At 43.1% G+C, this 20,881-nt stretch overlaps 1 protein-coding gene across 2 annotated transcripts in view; it reads right to left on the bottom strand.

Annotated features, from left to right (window-relative positions):
* Positions 1-627: 627 nt before the first annotated feature.
* The window catches only part of LOC311524293 (microsomal triglyceride transfer protein-like), a 37,287-nt gene continuing 17,033 nt past the window's right edge, over positions 628-20,881 (bottom strand). Inside the window, exons 6-18 of one of the 2 annotated variants that reach the window (XM_084635241.1) lie at positions 18,363-18,502; positions 17,759-17,912; positions 15,361-15,518; positions 14,275-14,443; positions 12,701-12,808; positions 12,360-12,572; positions 11,377-11,591; positions 8,908-9,005; positions 6,403-6,527; positions 4,639-4,866; positions 4,116-4,240; positions 3,154-3,324; positions 628-1,606 (exon numbers count right to left, since the gene is read on the bottom strand). In XM_084635241.1, the coding sequence (XP_084491367.1) occupies positions 1,459-1,606; positions 3,154-3,324; positions 4,116-4,240; positions 4,639-4,866; positions 6,403-6,527; positions 8,908-9,005; positions 11,377-11,591; positions 12,360-12,572; positions 12,701-12,808; positions 14,275-14,443; positions 15,361-15,518; positions 17,759-17,912; positions 18,363-18,502 (2,052 nt within the window). In that variant the 3' untranslated portion in view covers positions 628-1,458. The remainder of the gene's footprint in view (positions 1,607-3,153; positions 3,325-4,115; positions 4,241-4,638; positions 4,867-6,402; positions 6,528-8,907; positions 9,006-11,376; positions 11,592-12,359; positions 12,573-12,700; positions 12,809-14,274; positions 14,444-15,360; positions 15,519-17,758; positions 17,913-18,362; positions 18,503-20,881) is intronic. The other variant, XM_084635242.1, reaches the window with a different exon arrangement.

Genomic DNA, 20,881 nt, shown 5'->3' with positions numbered 1-20,881 from the left:
TCTCCCTGTGTAAGTACAGGCCATGGCCAAATTGCGTTGTAACCTTGCGTAATTGCGTTTTACAAGCTAAATAGACTGAGTGCCTTAAGTTGCTCATTGTAAGGCAGATCTTTCGGATCTCAAAACGTTCTTGTTGCTCTTCCTTGAATTCTTTCTAATTTTTCAACATCTGTTTTAAAGCATGAACACCAGAACTGGACACAGTGCCCCAGTAGTGGTTCCACTGTTCCACTAATGTTGTATTGGTGAAATGAGAAGTAATATCCCTAGTAGACTTCCATTCCCTTAAAAGAGGAGTCTTGCCAAGGGAAAAATTGCCATATATATATACACACACCCTACTTAAGCACAACCCTATTTACCTTCACATTAGTTTTCCATAATGTGTTTAATTATTCTTGCTAATACTGAAAATTGTGTGGGTCAAATTCATCCATCTAACCCCTAAAATGAGAAGTTATGCCAGAGTTGAATTTTCCCTATTTAAACAAAGGATTTGCCACTACCAGCGTCATCTTCTCTTTCTCGATTTCTGACATCAGTCATTTCCCTGGCAACAGAGCATGAACTCACTGGAGGATCAAGCAGAAGAAGTTCAAGTTGTGAGGGAACTGAGATGAACAACTATTCAGATACAAACACTTTTAATTATACCAAAAGGAATGTACATAATTGCTGACAGATTATGCAGCTTTTTTGTTTTACTGCTTTTTTTTCAAAAATCAAGTACCCCCCAAAATCAAGCTACCCTTTCCACATGCATGGCCCACTATCGCAGTCACCAAATCATGCAATATTGGATTCCATTCACTTCCTCAGCCCCGGGAAGTTCTGACCAGACCCTCTGAGAGAGCTCACTTGATTGTGGTTACTCAGGTGAGTGAGAAGAAATGTGTGATTAACATGCCATTCTGGGTATCCTCTCTCAGAACACTTTCTTAAGACTGCCTGAAATTCACCTTGTGACTCTCAAAGCAAGGGTCTTAGCTGTGAGGTTTATGATGGCCCAGTTTTGCTTCTAAGGGACCATCTCATATGGAGAATGACCATCATAGGGAAGGGTACATGATTATGAACATTCTACCTCTCTCCTATCTTGGTGTCTTAAGGATTCTTAAGGCCAGACCCAGAACATGTTAATTCTGCTGTACCTTTGACTGTGCCAACAGGATCGTGCACATCTCAGAGCTGGCCCTTTACAAGGGACTTGCCTTGATGAACTCTAGGGATTCATGTCCCAACCACATTTGGCACCCTGATTTCAACGTGTTCTCTTGCAATAGGGATACTTGTTTTTATTACAGTCAGTAAAAAGCAGACTGTTTTGGGAGCTAGAAAGGGCTCTGGGCTGCCCACATCAGTCCTGGGTCTGGCTCATGGATGTGGCTCATTGAGAATTTGGGACCAAGGAAAAGGGAGGAATGATAAATCCAGACCCAGCACACATTGATTCCTCTACTACTCCTTTGTCTCTGTCAACAGGATCTTGCACATCTCGGAGTTGGCCCTGTGCAAGGAAAGCTCACGTCCAGCAATAATGCCCCGTCTCCCCTTGCGAACAGTAATGCTTTGGTTCAGTGAAGATTCGGAGATTGTAAAGATTTCTCTGTGGAGCAGAACAAGAGCAACAACAAAGTAGTTAGGAGACTTTAGAATCATACAAGATTGGACCCAACTTGTCTCCTCAAATCAGCATGTTCCATGCTGATGGGTTCATACCTCATTCATTCCTTAAAAGTTTGATCTGTTGGACTGTTATGGCATATTCTGACAGGTGTTTTTTCTTGACTTCTGTCAATGGGGATTTATTGCCCCTTGAAAACAGTATTATATCCATGTTGTATAACCATGCTAGAGGCTGCTATGAATTTAATCTTTAGCACAGATTAACTAGCACACTTTAAAACAATTCCAACATTTCACAACACTGGACAGGGAAATTTTGCTGATAGTTTCACCTATAATGTGGACGGGGCCTAAATGTTTCAGTAGGAGGATGAACCACTGCTGTCTCAAGTTATCCCTCTGCTCCCAGCAATTGACTGAAAAGGGGAAGATTCTTAGAGAATGAGTTGATTTCTGGCACTAGTCTGCAGTGCACACTGAACAGGAGAGTGGAGCAGACTGGACTTCCAGGAAAAGCTGTGTAGCAAGATTTGAAAATCTGTGGAGAAATGAATAACTCCTCAAGAGTTTCACTCCTCAGTGGGAAAGGACCTTGGATCCAAGAGCTTCTCTCTCTCCCTGTTTTGATGCCTGACCTGTAGGTGAGGTTCCCTTCATGTCCCTGATGTATCTCTGGGGTGGTTAGGAGGCCCAAGGCTTTTCTATGGGAACCTATCCATCTATTATTTGCAAGTATTTCAGACAGTTACACTCAGCCCTGTTACCTCGAGTCAGCTAGTAAGTCATAGGAACAGTGGTATCTGCCTCTGATGCCATACAGCAGCAACAAACTGCTTGACACTTTTTTATGTTAAGAAGGAGCCATGAAGGATTTATCAGTAACAGCATAATAAACAGTGATGTTATATCTGGGACAAAATCAATATTGGCATTAGGACCAGCAGTTACAGTATAAAAGAGGTTAATTGCCACAATACTGAAAAAGACAGCCCAGCATTCTTCTGGGCACAGGGCTTGTCTTAGTACTTCTTAAGCTGGCTAACTCTCCAGCATTGTCCAAGGCTTCCTTTAACCTTTTACTGACCTCTCCAAATGGAGGGACTCAACAGAACCTGCTTTAAGTCAAATTCTGGACAATGAAACTCCTACCACGTGCTACAAGAAACAGGGCAATAAATAACTTGCTGCTTAGTGGGAGGGTGAGAACTGGTTTTCATAATAACCTCTCCTCTTGTATCCTGAGGGTTTAGTATCCCCGGATATCTCAGATGCTCATGATATTGCGGAAGGCCAAGTACCACTGGAACTAGGGAGCACAGTTGTCAAGGTTCTGAACTGAGTTCTAATGTCAGGAGGACAGGGAGAAGTAGTGCATGATCTCCCTCCACACCTTTCCCACCACTGGGAATCACAAACTAAACACTGTGTCTGGTGTGAGAATGTCCGTGACAGTAGGAGTGTCCTAATCCCCACCCCTGAGTAGAACTCCACACCCTAGTAGTCCTAGACTAGAATGCCTCATCTTACCTGTAAGGAAGCTGCTCCTCCCTTAGCTGCAGACACATGAGCACAGGATTCCCTGAAAATCTCACCGCTGTATCAAAATTGATTGAGGCTTCTGCCTCAATCTGGCTTTTCACACTGGCTTGAAAGAAAGGGGCATCGATTTCTGCTGTGAAATCAATGGCCAGTCCACCCCTGCAATGGGAGAAAGCATAAATCCTGTCACTGACCAATGCCTCCCAGGGGAACATACTGTCTGTGCAATGCCGGCAGTCTATGATTTCATTATTTCTTAATTTGTCAGCAGCTGATCCCGAAGGAAGGGGAGGTGCAAAAAAATGTTAATTAAACCCATCTATCAAAGTGAGGCTTTTAGCCTGATCCCAAGCACAGGCTATGGGAGCCTAAAGACAGTGATAAGTGACGGGTGTCTGTGTTCACGGGGAGGCAGATCTTTCAGAAGTTGCTAACTTCTTTTTGTGGGATCCTTGAACATATAGGTTCAATGGGGTAGATTTAAAGGGGTGTGTAACCGATGTAGTTCTCACAGCTAGTATAGAGGTAGAGGATACTCTATGCAACTCCCTCCCTCTCTCCCTCCCAAAAAGCCCCCATCCTCACAGCATGGGATGTGCATTTGTGTATTTGGTGGGAAAGGCATGGCTGGAAAGCATGGAGCTCTAAAAAGAAAAGGAGTACTTGTGGCACCGTAGAGACTAACAAATTTATTTGAGCATGAACTTTCGTGAGCTACAGCTCACTTCATCGAGTGCATGCAGTGGAAAATACAGTGGGGAATGGAGCTCTAGTTATCTTTGGCCAATTATATAAAATAGCCCTTTGGGGGCTGTTACAAGTCAGCCTAAGTTGGAGCAGCCCTGAGTCTGTTCTAATGTTTGGAGCAGCTCTAAGGCTGTTCTAATTTACGCTAGTCCCTGCTAAGTCTCCTGAGTGTTCAGAGATTAAATAAGTTTTCACTCATTTACCTCGTTTTGATGCTTGTTCTTGATTCTTGCTCCCATAAATTCATATCAATGTTGGCTGAAATATCTAACCCAAGTGCCCCCTGAAGTTTAACCACAGATTGCAGTCCAGACTGGAGTGGAATTGCCTGTAGAACAGAAAAGAGCATATTTATTTTGGAAGCACTTTTCTTGATCTTAGGTGCTCATACAAAAATATTAAACAGCAGCTGGCCAGAGGGGATGCTGCCAACTTTGCACTCCCAATGCCTACTAGTCTAGGGAGGGGAAGACAGGAATTGAAGCCAGGTCTCCCACATAGCAGTGCAGAACCCACCTCTAATAAGCCAATTCAGAAAACCAAATCTTAACATCCTTTGATCAATGCCATCCCATGGTTAGATTTGGCACCATCATGAATCTCAGGCATGAGCCCATGGCTTGCAAGCAGGCTTCCTCCAGAATATTCACTAAGCTGCAGTGTACCATGGTGCTGTTTAACAGGCAGCTTGGATGACGGAAAGCCCTCATATCATACAGCCATTACCTGTTCATGATCCATCAGCAGGACATTCCCTTTGACCACATTGGTTGGCTCTCCGCTGCTTAAGAGGACCTTGGCCATTAAATCCGTATACCCTTGGAAGAAAACAATTGGCCGTAACTGGACTTCAAAGAAAATGGCAGACATCCCAGCCATGAGCTCCTGCTCCTCTTCTCCTTCAGTATTACTCTCTCCCAGCACAGATTCTAACCCCTGGGCTTCAACAGAGACCTAAAATACACAAGCAGAGAAAATGTGCTGTACAAGGCAAGGCTTCCTCAAGGGTTGACCTTTACTACTTCCACTAGGGAAAGCTGGATAAAGAACCTGCTGATATGCTGATAGAAACACTTATATTGAGAGCAGTTGGTTGGCATCTTACATTACTGTACTACTGATTCAGGTAACATCTACCCGTGGGCCTAGTGAACTGGGAAGTGATTATATTTAAAGCTCAGTGAGCCTGATAAAACACTGGCCTATCCTTTGAGCAATCATTTAAGTTGAACAAAGTGATTGCAAAACGCTATTGATCTGATTCGGTATTATTTTACACCAATTTTGGACAAATGTAAATGATAACACAGGTGGCAAAGCAGTGGAGAATCAGGTTCTAGTATTTGATATTGTTTATTTTAAGGGTGTTAATTAAAGTAGAGAGGAAGGCTGTCTAGTGGTTAGGACACCATCTGGGGACTTGGGTGACTAGGTTTAGTTTCCTGCTCCATCACAGTGAACTTGGGCATGTCCCTAAGCTCTCTGTGCTTCAGTACCTCATCTGTAAGATGAGGATAATAGTAACTCCCTCATTCACTGGGGCATTGTGGGATAAATACATGAAAGATGGTGAGATGCTCAGATACGACAGTCACGGGGGCCATATAACTCTGATAGATGGACAGAAAAAAGATTCCATTTGCAATCAATCCTATAGAGTGATTAGCAGCATAGAAATCTTAGACGGGTTTCAGATCTCCTTGCACTGTGTCAAGTGTGGATCAGACCATGATGTAAAATTGTCTCTCACACTAAGCATGAACGTGTGAGGAAAGTTTCTCAAAATACAGGGGCACTTAGCGGCTTCCAGATTTCACCTAACCTCTACTTGGACATTCAGAATAACAGTTATTATGACTTTTTTAGGATGAAACCCTGGACCAGTTCCTGGCAAAACTCCCATTGATTTTAGGGGCCAGTATTTCACTCAGTCTTTGTAGTAGTACATTTTAAAACATCAGTATAACAGCAGTGTCTCTGTTCCAGTCTTTTTGAAAATGCCATGGGCTAGATCTTCAGCTGGCATACATAGGTGCAACTTCACTGAAGTCAATGGAATGAGATTGATTTACACCAGCTGAGGATATGGGCCCATATATCCATAGATAGATGATGAATAAAAATGTCAGGAAAATATTGACGTGTCAGGATGTTTAGCCAAGGTGAGCAACCTTCAATACAGGCACTCTTAAAATGTCAAACAGCAGGTTTGCCCTGGTTCCCACTTCAGAACAGTGAATAACACAGCTAAGCAGCTAAGGTATTGAGCCTTCCCATGTGTGGCTAGATGTAGCAGATGTTCTCTATTGTGGGGGCGTCTGAATGGGTACATGAAGTCAAATATTAGGAACCCACCAGGCCTACAAGGAAGGTTAAAGAGGAGATATTGAATGGCTGGCACAATGCAGGAGTCCTGGGTTCCTGCACATGTATCTATTGTTCAGTCACTCTAAAGTGTTTCACATTTAGGGACAAAAACTGATAGCAGACCTGAGCTGCCTGAAGCTGGTGGCCATGGCTTCGCAGCATGAAACCTGAGACACTCTTCCTCAGGAGACCACCACTCTCAGTGAATAGCAGCTCCAGACTGAAAGTGGACAGCATGTCATCCGTGACTGAAAGACAGAAAGATACACCAACGAGTAGAGCTGTACAGCAGTCATCACTGGGAAAATGTTACACATCCATTTTTAAAACGTTCCAATAATGGCTAAGGGGCGGGACACTTTGCAACTATCTGACTGGAAAATAAAGAGTTTGGAGGCCTCCCATGTAATATAATGGGAAGATCTGAAGATTCTGCCATGGGATTGCAGAGAAGTCCAGTGTGGTCTTCTGTGTTCAAGGTGTCGAATTCAGTGGCATTATAACTCAAAGTACAGAAGAGCTCTGATGGGGGTGCAGGAAACATTACTTTGTTATGTAACCTGTTGGGTTTCTGGGTAAATCAGACAAAAGGCTAGAGGCCTTTTGGTAAGTACCAACCCCATTCAGATCATATCATTATATTCAATATCTCTTCCCTTCCAGGTTATGGTAGATGAACAGCACAGTCCCATACACTAACAATTAACAGTCTGACCAAGAAGCCAAAATATGAGGGGTGCAAAATTTAATCTCTGTCCAAACTTATAATAATCAAAGGATTAGCCCTAAAATGTTCCTGACTCCCATTTAGTTTGCCTCTGCATGCCCAGAACATCCTTTGGGGATATACAAAGGAACACAGTTAAAGGGTAAAAGGGAGAAATGATATGAATGGGCACAGAAATGAGAGCTGGAGGGTGGGGATAAAAATATTTGGGCAAATCATAAAGGTTGTGTAAATTGTCATAGCTCCAGTCAAGTCATCAACTGAGGATCTGCCCCTTTGAAAAGCTTATTAAAATACTCTAATGAATTAAGAAATAATTAGGAATAGAGCTAGTCTCTTGGCCTAGCAATAGCAGCAATGTGCTATCACACAAGAGATCTACCACAGGTTTAGGTCCCAGATTTGGCTAATCTTTCGTGGTAGCAGATTCTGGGAGAACTGTGATACTGGCATGATCAGTGTTTGTATAAAGTATGTGGGAAGACGTACCACACGGTGGCACTGGTCCTTTAAGAGGAAGATTGTGATTGGTCAGCTGACTCCCCAAGTTGGGCTTAAAAGAGGGTACCTGGCTGGGCCCTAGATATGGCACGAAGTGGTGGTGGAACGGGGAGCGAGCAAGCATCTCTGACCCTCACCCCAACCAACCTGGAGAGTTAGAGTTGGCCGAGTCAATCAGGAAAAGAATAGGTGACAACTGCCAGAGACCAGGGGACTGTGGAAAAGTCTTGGAAGAAAGTTCTCGGTGGTTCCTGGGGGAAGGCTAAAGGCAGGAGAGCAATAAGAGAGGTTTTACTGGCTGATTTCCCCAAACCAGAGCAATGGAGTTGGAAGGCTGGAGAGAGTTGAAAGCCAGAGATCAGCTGAGGGAAGTGCCTGCTGGCTCTAAGCTGGAGAGCTGCAACTCAGGGCTGGAGAGGGCTGAAGGCTAGGGAGCAGCAGAGGGGATTACCTACTGGCACTTCCATCCTGGAGACCTAGATCTAGCAGAACAGTGAGAGGGATGGGGGAGTTAGGGATTCTCCCCTGGTGAGGATGACCTCCCAGAACAAAGGGGTTCCTACTTTGAAGAAGTGGGATTCCACTCTAGCTGGAAGGGCTGGGGTGGGTATCCTGGCAGAGAGACAGAAGAGGACTGACAAGGAGCCTAGGTGTGGTGGAAGACACTGGAGTATGGCATGGAAAGACTTCCAGCAAAGAAAGTGGTGTGGGAGGTGGCCTGCTGGGAAGAATGGGGTGTTAAGGACTATACACCCTGGGTGTGGTAGGGGTATGATTTAAGCAAATCTGAAGTGGAGTTACTGGGGCCTCTGAAAGGGGAAACTGAGGTAGGCATACTTGGCATGCTGTGACTGTCACAGAAGGGTGCTCCAGGATGGGGCTGCCCTTTGACAAGCAGTATGTCAGAAACAGATGTATTTGGATGATGGGGTGTGTGTCTGACATCACTCCACACAAAGCTTCAGAGTAGCAGTGATACGCTTTGTAAAGAATCAAGAACAATGGCTCTGCTAATGTGACCATGTCTGACTGATTTGGTGCCTCATTCCATAAAGGAGTCATTTTACGCTCTACATGTAGAGCCAGCTTTTGGATTGTGGTGGCCCTACCATAGCAGTTTCTTTCCCTCACATATCCTTCCCCCTCCTTTCCTTCCCCACTGCTTTTAAAGTACATGCAACTAGAGCTAGTGGAGAAATAACCAATGTGCTTAGACATCTCAGGACACATACAGAGGACTCTCGCCCCCTCGTCTTAAATTTGGGACAGTCACACAAGTTAGAGATCCCCTTTAACTCCCAGGGCTCCTTGACAATGGATTCCAAAAGTAGACTCTGCCTACAGGTACTTTCACTTGGTCTTTGAGATGAGCTTAAACATAATCTTGTCCATGCTGTCACCTGCCAAGGGTCCTGAGAAAGAAGAGGAACTGCCAGTTTTGGAGAGGTAGTTGTAATTATTGATCTGTGGATCTTTCAGAATTTCTTTCATTGCTTTCCTAGAACAAAACAGAGGAAAAGGTGTGTATGGGTGGGGCAGAAAAAGAGGAAAATCTAGTGTCTGAATCTAAATCAAAAAGGAGTACTTGTGGCACCTTAGAGACTAACCAATTTATCTGAGCATAAGCTTTCGTGAGCTACAGCTCACTTCATCGGATGCATTCAGTGGAAAATACAGTGGGGAGATTTATATACATAGAGAACGTGAAACAATGGGTGTTACCGTACACACTGTAACGAGAGTGATCACTTAAGGTGAGCTATTACCTCACCTTAAGTGATCACTCTCGTTACAGTGTGTATGGTTCTATAGAGAACATGAAACAATGGGTGTTACCGTACACACTGTAACGAGAGTGATCACTTAAGGTGAGGTAATAGCTCACCTTAAGTGATCACTCTCGTTACAGTGTGTACGGTAACACCCATTGTTTCACGTTCTCTATGTATATGAATCTCCCCACTGTATTTTCCACTGAATGCATCCGATGAAGTGAGCTGTAGCTCACGAAAGCTTATGCTCAAATAAATTGGTTAGTCTCTAAGGTGCCACAAGTACTCCTTTTCTTTTTGCGAATACAGACTAACACGGCTGCTACTCTGAAACCTGAATCTAAATCAAAACTCAGAAAAGGCAGCTGCCATTATGGAAGGTTTTATAGGGAGGTTAGGAGACATGCACTTAAATATATGTATGTATATATGAACAACATATTGAGAACAATTTAAATGGCATAAAAACAGCTTTACTGAAACCAGCTCCTTTATAATCTTTCTCTTCTTTTGTATGTTCCCAAAGGAGGGAGAAAATAGCTCAGCGATATCCCATATGGCATGGGCAACTATTCATGACGTGCATAAGTTTGAGGCTTGGTGGTGGTTGTAATTGATGGTTCTACAGCATAAAAAGGACAGAAGAACATGGAGCAGGACAGAAGAAGAAAATGAGGGAGAGAGGGTAGAACAGAGTGGAGTTGTGAAACGGTATAAAAGCCTTTCCTAGCTCAGGGTTTCCTTAGTCTGGGTGTAGTTATATTCCTACAAGAATAGAATGTGATGTGCTAGAGATGGCTGAAGTAGTCACACTGGCCAATGTGGTCAGTAAACTTAATCTTCTTCTTTTGGTGAATTGTCCGCAAACGGATTGATTTTTTTTTATGATTTAGTCTGTTATTCAAAATGATTTAAGAACTGGTTTGTGCAAACATATCCTGCTCTGTGAATTGCTTACAAATGATTTGCCATCAGAGCATGTGATTGTTATGTAGATGACCATGGTGTTGTTTCTTTCTTGACTGGATGACTGCCAAATCCCCAAAGAGCTTTCAAGATAGCTATGGGAACACTCCTGTGAATATCTGTTCATTGGAGCATTACAACACTTTCCCTTTCTGCATATATTTTTTGTGAATGAAAAGTTGCTTGTTATGAATGTTTGCAGAAAATGAATGAAGAAACTGTGAATACCTTTGAACTAGATTCACTTTTTTACCTGAATAAATGTATTCAAATACATTGGTGCGATATGTCATAGATTCTAAGGCCAGAAGGGACCACTGTAATCATCTAGGCTGACCTCCTATATATAACAGGCCACAGAATTCCCCCCAAATAATTCCTGTTTGAATTACAGTGTATCTTTAACAAAAACATCCAATCTTGATTTAAAAAATGTCACTGAGGGAGAATCCACCCCCTACATGCCTTAAATAGTTCCAGTGGTTAATTACTCTCCTTGTTAAAAATTTACATCTTATTTCCAGTGTGAATTTGTCCAGCTTCAACTTCCAGCTACTGGGTCTTGTTATCCATTGTCTGCTAAATTAAAAAGCCCATTATCAAATATTTGTTGCTCATGTAAGTACTCACAGACTGTGATCTCATCACCCCTTAATCTTCTCTCTTGTTAAGCTAAATAGATTGAGCTCCTCGAGTCTATCACTATTTGCCAGCTCAAAAACTTTTGCATTTCAGTCAGCTGTTGGGTTGGGCTTTTTTGAGAATCTGGAAAGACTAATATAATTGCTCATACTTTATAGATATCTTGCAACCCTGGAGTTTAGCTTCCGAACACCTCTACAGTTTTTACACTGTCATTTGGGTGTTCCGTATAATATTGTTTACTGCCTTCAACACATAGAATACCACTGGACTGAGGCAACAAATCTGGGAACTTAAATCAAATTAGTTTGCTTAAGGGAAAAAACAACAAAAAAGGAAAGACTAACAGATGAGAGTGAAGAGAGAGAATGTTGGAGAGAAGGAAAGAGAGGAAAAAGAGGAAGGCGATGGAGGGTATTTAGAGGAAGAAAGGAAAAAGGGATTTGGGTCTTAAAGTGACAATTAATACTTTCCAGTCTCCATACTCACCTGGCTGGGTGATGGTGAGAATGTAAACTAGTCTGGATTTTCGAAAGTAAAAATTTTGACATTTCTGCTTCCAGCTCTCTGGTGGCCAGTAGGATATTGGTGAGGTCCATGGGCAAAGGCTCATTGTCCAACAGAATTTCAGCAGCAGCCAGTCGAGAGGTTTTTTCATAGTTTCTGTTTTTCTGATGGAAAATCCTCCTCATTGCCTTTTTCACCTAATGCCAGAATATAGTTAAAACTTTACTTCTCACCATTCCTAACACCAAATATATAATTATTGCATCTCACACTACACTTTCATGTTATATTTTGCACGTGGAATCCTAGATTTTGGGCTTTCAACAGAAGACCTACTATTTACAACTCCAGGAAAAAAAACGGAAGTATAGTCATCACCAAAGCCCTGCAGAGCCACCTCCTGTTCCTAATCTAGATGGCATCTCTCCCAGTGGTGGCAAAGCATGAAGAATGCTCTCTCGGAAAGAAAAGTTGAGAGACCACTAGGTGTTAGAAAGATAGGCTGAGATCTATGGAACTACTGTCAGATTTGAAAAGACTATCACATTTCCTACTGACTTGGGTAAAGGGAGTCTCCATTCTGGCTCCCTGGGTATGGCTAATGCCTATGAGCCACAAAGCTCCCAGTTAATATCAGCTACAGTAATGAGCAGAACAAGCCTCAGCAAGTCCAGTCATCACACGGAGACTCTGCTAATTGGATACATCCATCTAAGCACCATGGGGCAAGCACACCACTTATTTCCTTCTCAGTGCAGGACAGAGGGACTTCTGGGAATAGCAGCTAAAATTTAAGGAAGCATTATCCCAGATGTGATAGATGGAGAATGCTGGTAGTTACAAAGTGACTTGGTGAGAATGCTATCCCATACACTTCCTGGAACACGGACACCTGGGCTGTTTCATGGAAGGGTGTTTTAAATGCATAAGGAAAAGCTCTGATTCTAAGTAGGCTCGTTCCATACCTCACCAGTGATATGCTGAGAGGAGAACCTTTGTAGGGCAGATACTGCTGTACCTGAGACCCCTGAAGACCCTTCCTCTGCATAATGCAGAAGGGTAGGAATGGTTTCTGGGAGCAGGGAATTCTGCAGGGACAACAGGTAAATGATTATCTCAGAATTCTCCTTGGTGTCTCTTAATCTTCTCAGAACAGTTTCCATTCCAAGTCCTACTTCCTGTTTATGTGGAGGAGGCAGAAACAGAGCAGGGTGAAAAAGAAGCATGACACAATTTTCAGGCAGCTGTGGGGAAAAAAGGGGAGGGCTGAAATGAATAACTGCAGCAATCATGTCAGGAAACCCACCTGCAATCCACACAGCTTCATCCGGCACAACTTGCCAGCTAGAGTGCCAATGACAATTATGCCTGTTTCCCAGATGGCAGGGTCTAACTCCTTTCCATTCAGCTTGTCCTGGGAGAGTGGGTGTAAAGAAATGAAGGCAGGATGAAGGGACAGAGAGAGAGAGAGAGAATATGTTTTAGTTATAACCCCCAAAGGGTTTAGTGAGAGAGTCTCTCTAGCTTTGCTCTCATCTGCCTTGGCCTAGTCCCTCAATATTCTGATTTCCATAGCAGGCAATTAAGCTTTTACTGTCTATATCAGCCCACTGATATAAAGTCATGCCACATATTTCCTCAGAGTGTTTATTCCCATTTCAAGTATTCATGTACAATAATATCTTAAATAGAGGGATTTTACACAAAAATGAATTTTCCTCTCCCACATTAATCCCTTTGGTGGGATTTTGCATGTCCTGGATGGAGTCCTAAAGATCCTGGACAGCTTTTCCCTCCATTATAAACCCTTTTTTTTACTTTATGAGGTCTCAGAACTCTAGCTGAGGAGGGTGGCACAGGCTTCCCTTTGAAGGCCAACTCCAGGCCATAATTGGATTACTGTTGAGCAAAGGAAGTCTTTGTCAACAGAGGTTGTAAAAACACCTTTCCTCCAAGCTCTCATAGGCTCCACTACTGTGGATGGTATGAGGCTGTGCTCTGTCCTGAGGCCAGCCTGGAATACTCCTACTGGCCCACTGATTACTCCAGAAATGTAAAAAGTAACTCCAATTCCATCTTAGGTTTGCCTTCCTACATAACAACATGGTGGCAGGAGATCATTCTCAGTGCCCCTCTGATCTTAGGCTGCCAGAGCTAACCATGGTTTTAGGGGCTGCTTCACAGAATTCCTCTTTCCCTTTCCTCCCTCCCCACTCCCTGTAGCCTTGTGTAAGTAGAGTTATTGAGATGTCAACATCAATACTGGCTGAAAAATGAGGAGAAAAAAAGATTTGTAAAAAATGTTGACATTTCAGAATTATTTCCACTTTGAGATCAAAATGAACTCATTCATTGTCTGAATTTTTTTCCCAATTGTTATTAACATGTTAATTAACATCATTATTGATTTTTTGACGACTATCAAACCTGTTTTTCCTTAATTTTAACATGTTAATAACCATTTCCATAATGATTTTGATAAAATTTTAATTGAAAAATAATGAAAAAAAAGAGTCAACAGTTTTTCATGTAAAATTTCATTTCCCAAACAAACCATTTCTGATGGGAGGAAAAACCCCACCTTATTGAAAAAATGTCAACCAGTTCTAGTCAATACACCTAGGCAACTTGCTCCCCTTAATACAGAGCAATGTTTTGTCCAAAATCATGAGGATTGCTTCTGAAGTCCCTTCATTAAGTGCTTGGATGGACAAAGGACATACTTAGTATTTTATCTTTCTCCTTTGTGAGGGCTTGATCTTGCTCCACTGAAGTCACTGGGAGTTTCTCCATTAACTTAATGGGAGCAGGATGAAGTCCAAATCCAGTAGTAGGATCACCAAAGAGCAGAAGGGGAGAGAGGAAATGCCTCTGACTTACTAGCACCAGGCGCAGAAGTTCTTTTGAGGGCCGAGGAGAGAAGGCTGCAGCATAGAGAAACTGCTCTAGGAGGGGCACTTGTCCTTTGTTGCTAAAATCCAGAAATTCAGAGAGAGCTGCCAAGGAAGCTGTTGACTGGGCAGCTACTGCAGCATCAATGAAGAAGGTACTGGAATGAGAGGAGAAAGCGAATTATGTGCGCTATGTACAGCTGAACATGGGGAGGATGGAAGCATTTGGGGCCAGATCCTCAACTGGTGTAAACTGGCATAGGTCCATTAAAGTCAAATGAACTCACACTGATATATACCAGCTGAGAATATGATCCCTAGTTTCTGTTTCCCCCAGTTCCAGAAAAGGAAGTAAATTCAGTCCTCCATTGAAGTCAGTGAAACTGCACCTACTTACATCAGGGCTAAGTTTGGTCCAGAAGCTTTTCAAAAGTGTGCAGGGTAATTCCAGTTCAATTTACATTCTACCTATATAAACACCCTTTGCAGCTTCAATTGGATAAATTATACACATAAATAATAAGCTACCATATGGAGAAGCTTTCATCCAAAAATTAGCTAATTTACAGCAGTTGATCAACTGGAACCATATATATGTAATCACATATAGATTTCACCTAGCACTGAAATGCAACCACCTCTTGAGTGGAAGGCAGCAGCCTTTAAAAGCGCACAGTGACACCATGCAACAGTTCAGCATAGGAAGTGAAAAATGACATTGTCCTGGAATTACTGAATGGGACATGTAGAGCAGGGATCTGCGTTTATATGGGGCATGTGTCTCTGAAAGGTTCCCCAGAGCACTTACTCTAAAATGTGCTGAATCTGCATCAAAAACATTCAATTAGCTTATGGTACCTTGTAAAAAAAGGCCAAGTCCTTAAAAAAAGTGGCCCTTGAACTTCTTCAGACTGGTCATTTGAGATACTGGGAATGATAATGTGCCCTTTTCGCATCTGCCTGAATGAAATGTGGTTAATCATTAAAATGAGTCCAGAAACTGCCTTGTGAACAGGTGTCTGTAAGAATGGCTGTTGTCTTTTCTGAACAGACAGTCACTGGGGAATTTACTTACACCATCTTCTCCGGAGCTTTCCTCAGCAGCTGGAGGACATCCCTCTTCTTGGCATCACGCAACATCTGGATGAACCTGTGGAATTGCCAGGTTGTTGACACCTTGGAGACATCCATTTTGACTCTCCTGTTACCAAGAGTCCTCAAATATGTTTTGAGCTGAAAACAAACACTCATATTATCAATAAATGCAATTTTATATAGATGCCATAGCATGGGACAAAATGTGCACAGTATAAAGACAGGGATTATTTCACCCATCTCTTAAATGCAGCTATCTCTGGCATGGACATTAGCAGCCTTTCCACAGATAGCAACAACATTAGATCCAAATATTTAGGACAGAAATAAAGAATACCATGTCACTGCAAGGGGGATTTTGGTAGGCAGAATATTTTGGTCCAGCTGCAATTTGGACAGGACTAATATCTCTATTCTTGTAAAAAGTTCCATGAGATATTTAATGACCACAGACAACCAAGATCTCAGTTGCCAGCAGCAAATGTTCCATCATTTCCCCCCTCCCCTTGCAATACCAGACTGGGACACTGATTAAATAGTGACTCAGAGGGAAGCGTACTACCTTCTGCATCAACAGCATGCCTTGCTTCTGTAGTGCCTTGTATTGACCCAGTTCAACTCCATTTATATTACGTGGGCTGACAAGTACAGAGGTGTGGCTCCAGGCTACTAAACACCTCTGCTCCCTCACAGGGAACATGGGTGGACTTGACAACTTTGGACATGCAGAAACTACAAAGCGAAGAACTACAGTGTGAAGAATGAGAAGTGGGAGCTGAATCTTGGCCTCTCTATTTGCAAGGCAAGTTACTCCTTACTCAGCTCTCAGGAGTCCCAGATACCAGGTGTCCTCCTGCTGTAGTTTTCCCATCATCCTTTGAAAAAGATCAAGCAGGGGAGTTAAAGCGCCAGCCTTGAAAAGCTAATAATTTCAATGCCTGACCTTCAATCATCAAAGCTCTTAAAGAAAAGCATGTGAGCAGTGAACCTCCAGGACTAGTTACTGAGGCCAAACACCTGACAAGGACCTAGACAGTACCTCTGACCAATCAAGAAAGTGGGTTCATAATGGAGTAGAGGGCTATGCCTTTGGCATGCAACCTGACATGCAACTGAAAAGTTTGATGGCTAAGGTCAACTGCTCCATCCACAAAATCACAAAACCAGAGAAAATGCATTTAAATGGGCTAGTCTGCAAAGCATGTGTTGAAGAGCAGACAGAGTGAAACTTATGCTGTGCATTGACAGTTTAATAGCCCCAGCTGGTACAATGAGGGCTTGGAACGCTATCAAGGGTCTGACCACTTTAATAAGGCAACCTGTACAAGGCATAGTCCAGTGGATAGTGCACTGGACTGGGAGTCAGAAGACCTGGATTCTTATCCTGACTGTGTCACTGCATGGCTGTATGACCTTGGGCAAGTCACTTCACCTTTCTGTACTTCTGTTTTCCTCCCCCCTTCATCTATTTTGACTATACGCTGTTTGGGGCAGAGACTGGCTCTTACTATCCTTTTTACTGGGCTTTGAACAAAGGGGGTCTCCATCTCAGCTGGGTCCCCTGGGCACCACTAGAATACAAATAATGTTTAACATGGGCATTGTTAGGGGTGCTGTCTTTGGAATGAAACTTTCACCCATGGTTCCTTCTTTCCATCGCTGGTGGCTACTGTGCAGGTGCTCTTAAAGAACCCATCACACTTCCAAAAACAATGGAGTGTAGCCCCAGTATCCTGGGCAATACTTCCTCTTTCAGTACAGTAGTCTTAATATTCACAGCTGTGTGTGTATTATTACAGAGTACATAACAGCAGACAGGCTTACCACACTCCATGGGTTTACTCAGAGAGCCCTTTATTCCAGTGCTGCAGATGAACAATAACATTTTGAAAACGTATGCGGCACTTTGGGGACCCTACATAACATTCCAATCAGACTGAGGAACTATGGAAAACTATAAGAATACCTGACATTCAGTAGGTATTTCATGTGCCTACCTGGTGTTGCCTAGAGCAAGAATCTCTAGTTGCCTTTCTCCCTGTGGGCACCTAGAAAAAGTGTCTTTACACTAGTACTTCGTTACTTTACGAAATGAAGCAGCCCTTGTGATCATGAGACTTTGGTGGACAATCTCCCTACCTACTGCCCGAGCCAAAGTTAGCCAGAGAATTCTTTTGAGCCATTGTGTTTAATCTCACAGTGATAGATACTGGATGTGTAGCTGCTGTTGGCCCTTCCTTGCCATCACTGTGTGTACTGATTTTCTATTTAAACTTCTCAGACCCTTCAGCCTTCTCCAGCTAGATCTCACTTTGTTTTGCATTCCCAAGTGTCACATTAGAAAGAGAATTCTTCTGCAAGCATTTGGTGCTACTCACCGATGGGCACTGCATGCAGGTTCTCTTGAAGGGCGGGCTAATTGTGCTTATAGGTTGGTGCTTTTCCAGTATGCCAGCCAGAGCTTCCTGAAGGCTTTGTACAGGAGTCTCTGCAGGGCCAGGCATCGAAGAAGACACAAGTTCAAGCTGCTGTCTGGTGAGAGAAAAGAGGCTGTTGAGAAGGGTTTCATCTTTTAAACCTCCCTTTGCTTAGGGAATGGTTAGGACATATGTTGGTATCAGTATGGTCTATGAGGTGAAGTGAAATGAACGTAGTGGTAAACAAAGGGCATTTAGTATTCCAGAAGCTGCAAGGGAAAATGAAGAGGAGTGAAGGACCCCTCAGTTTTGGGGTGTGTTTTGTACTCCCATAGCCTGCCCTGGGTTTATGTAGGAGCCAGAAAATATAAATCCTCTGGGATGATTTTTTCAGTGTGTCCAATTTTTATCTTTCACCATCGACAGCCCACATCAAGACATAACAAGAAAATCAAGCCCACATGGGAGAAGTGTATCTCCTAGCTGCCAACTTTTGTAGGGAGACATTGATCCCATTCCAGCCTACTCAGTATATGCAAGCCTCTGGAACCAGCTCAGCACTAACCTTGACACGATCTTGGTGCCAATGGAGGACTTCAAGGTTGGAGAGACCTCGTGGCTTTCCTCCGACAGCACTGACTGGATGAGACTTCCTCGTACAGAGTAAAAACTTTTGCTTGTGGGTTGCCACAGAACTCCAAAAATCTGCAAAAGAATGGAACAAACACATTATCCTTTTGCCAATCTATTCCTTTCTTGTTCTCCTTTCAATGTTTGCTCTTCTTTTTGTTTCTAACAAAAGTTGTATCTATGCATTTGATAGTCTTACCCTGGAGCCTCCTGGATGAAAGAACCACCTCATCACAGAACCGCTATGCAATTTGGCAGCTTTGTCAGTTTCTGGTCAGTAGGGAAGATGCCCAGGACTGAACTAGTAGGAGATGTTGTTTGTGGGGTTTGAGGTGCCTGGATAGATCTATGACTATAATATTAGAAGGTCCTGCATTGCATATATTGGCATTATTGTGTGGAGTCCAGGACTATAATGACAAGGCAACCTGCAATTTGGGATTGAGATGCAATAGCAGAACTAAGAGGTGGTTCAGCAGAGGATGGGTCAGATCAGAAGTGAAGTACAGAGACAGAACTATTTAGGAATCCAAGGCAGGGATATCAGTGGTGGTCGCAGGTTAAGACTGGTGTCTATTGGCTAAGATGAGCTGGGATCTAGTAGTAGACTATGAGGGCCTGCTTCAGGTTACAGCTAAGTGCACTGAAGAGCTGTGAGGTGGCACAGGGTTGGAGTTGCTGGAAGAGGAATGAGGAAGGTTGGCTGAGCTGTGAGAGGACAGGACTAGGACAGTTGGAGACACTTTATCTGAGAGCTCAAGTGCATTGGAATAACTGTATGGGGTAGGGCCCAAGAATGGAACACTCTAGTTCAGTTCCTGCATTGTGGGCTGGCAGAGCTGAGTTGGGCCGTCTTCAACAAGGACTGCGGAGGAAGGTTATTCACTCAATCCTACCCTTGCATGAACACCAGATTCATCTTAAAATGTATGAAAGGAAAATAAAGAAATGCCTACTCTATTTTCTATTTCTAACTGTAGAGCACAAAGCTGATAGTTACTCTTAGGGCATTCTCTGGGCACCAGTAGGATTTTGCTAATCCCTTCACTGCTGCCAGAACATGCATAACTCCCACAAGCAATTTTCTGTAAGTGGAACAACAGGCTCTAAGAGGAACATCCAGCCTGCATGGGAGGAATGGGTTTTCCAAGATACATCTGGCGCCATGTTCAGCATCGGAGCACTTAAACTAAAGAGAGATGTTTCCTGTCAGGTTCCCACCCTGTAGCAGAGATTAGTGTGGAGGAACAGTGACATCCAGTGGAAGGTTCAGTGTATTACAAATTGTCATTGCCAAAGCCTAAAGGGGAAAATAGTGACACTTTCTCAGAGTGAAAGTAGCAGGAAGGGATTTTGGACTAGGGGAGAAAAAATTAGTGTCTGGGGTCAGCCAGCCTCTAATCACTCATGTACAGCACAGGACTGCCCAAGTAGTGGCCCAGGAAAAGGCACTGAAGGTGGGTTTTGATACATAATTGTGTGTAGTGGTTTTGTGCTATGGGCACATGCCCCAGGGACTACATTGAGCTCACCAAACACATTTCACTTTTGACTTACTCCATATTTGAGTCCTGGTCTCCAGAGATGAACAACAAAATGTATTAACACAGGGCATCTCTTATGCTTTGGGTAGCTTGGCTGTTCCTTTTAGCCATCAAGAGATACACAGTGTTCTGTGCAATCACTAGATAAACAAATGTGAAGTGAATGCCTCCCGAGGCAACAGTAATAGATTCTGGATGGCGTTCCATCAGCCTCTGTTGACAGCACTACAGGTCTTTCCAGGTAACTCCCTACTGCCTTTGCCTCATATCACACTCATTCTGGTCACAAACATTCAGACAATCGGGAGAGACAACCCCCATCGTCACCCCCAACATCCTTACAATTAAGGGATACTGTGAAAGCGGGGAATTATGGTTCAGGGAATTAGTAACATGTTATACATTGTTATAAAGCCTAGCAGGTCAATATAATCATGGCTTATAAATATCTTTAACATCTTCTACTGGTGTGTTTATAACCATCTATAATGCAAACAACTCACATTTGTAACATCTATTATTTGTTTAGTAACCCCTTATAAACAATGTGTAAATAGATTCCTAATACAGAGTGTGACCAATCATATTAAAGGGGCAATGTGAGAGGATCTTCTGTGGATAAAGAGAAGCCTCATTCTGCAGCAGTGTCAATCCAGCATATTTCACCCCCACCCCCAAATCTACTGTGAAAAAGGAAAGCACAGAAAGGGAAAGCCTACTGGGTTAGTGTGCTTATTCACAAGGCCATTCAACAAATAAAAAAGAGAGAAAAAGCAGAAATTATCAAAAGTGAACCCAAGCCAAAAATGCTTGGCTCCCTTGCTGTGCTGCAGAGTGACCTTGCACGAGATTCTTTTTTTTTCAAAGAATGACGCACTTGCCAGACTTCACCATCACCTCTCTGCTGCCC

The sequence above is a fragment of the Lepidochelys olivacea genome (genome assembly GCF_965140295.1).
Source record: "Lepidochelys olivacea isolate rLepOli2 genome assembly, chromosome: 7".
In the NCBI taxonomy this organism is placed as follows: Eukaryota; Metazoa; Chordata; order Testudines; family Cheloniidae; genus Lepidochelys; species Lepidochelys olivacea.
The sequence above is the reverse complement of the archived record's forward strand: the minus strand, read 5'-3'. Positions and strand labels throughout refer to the sequence as shown.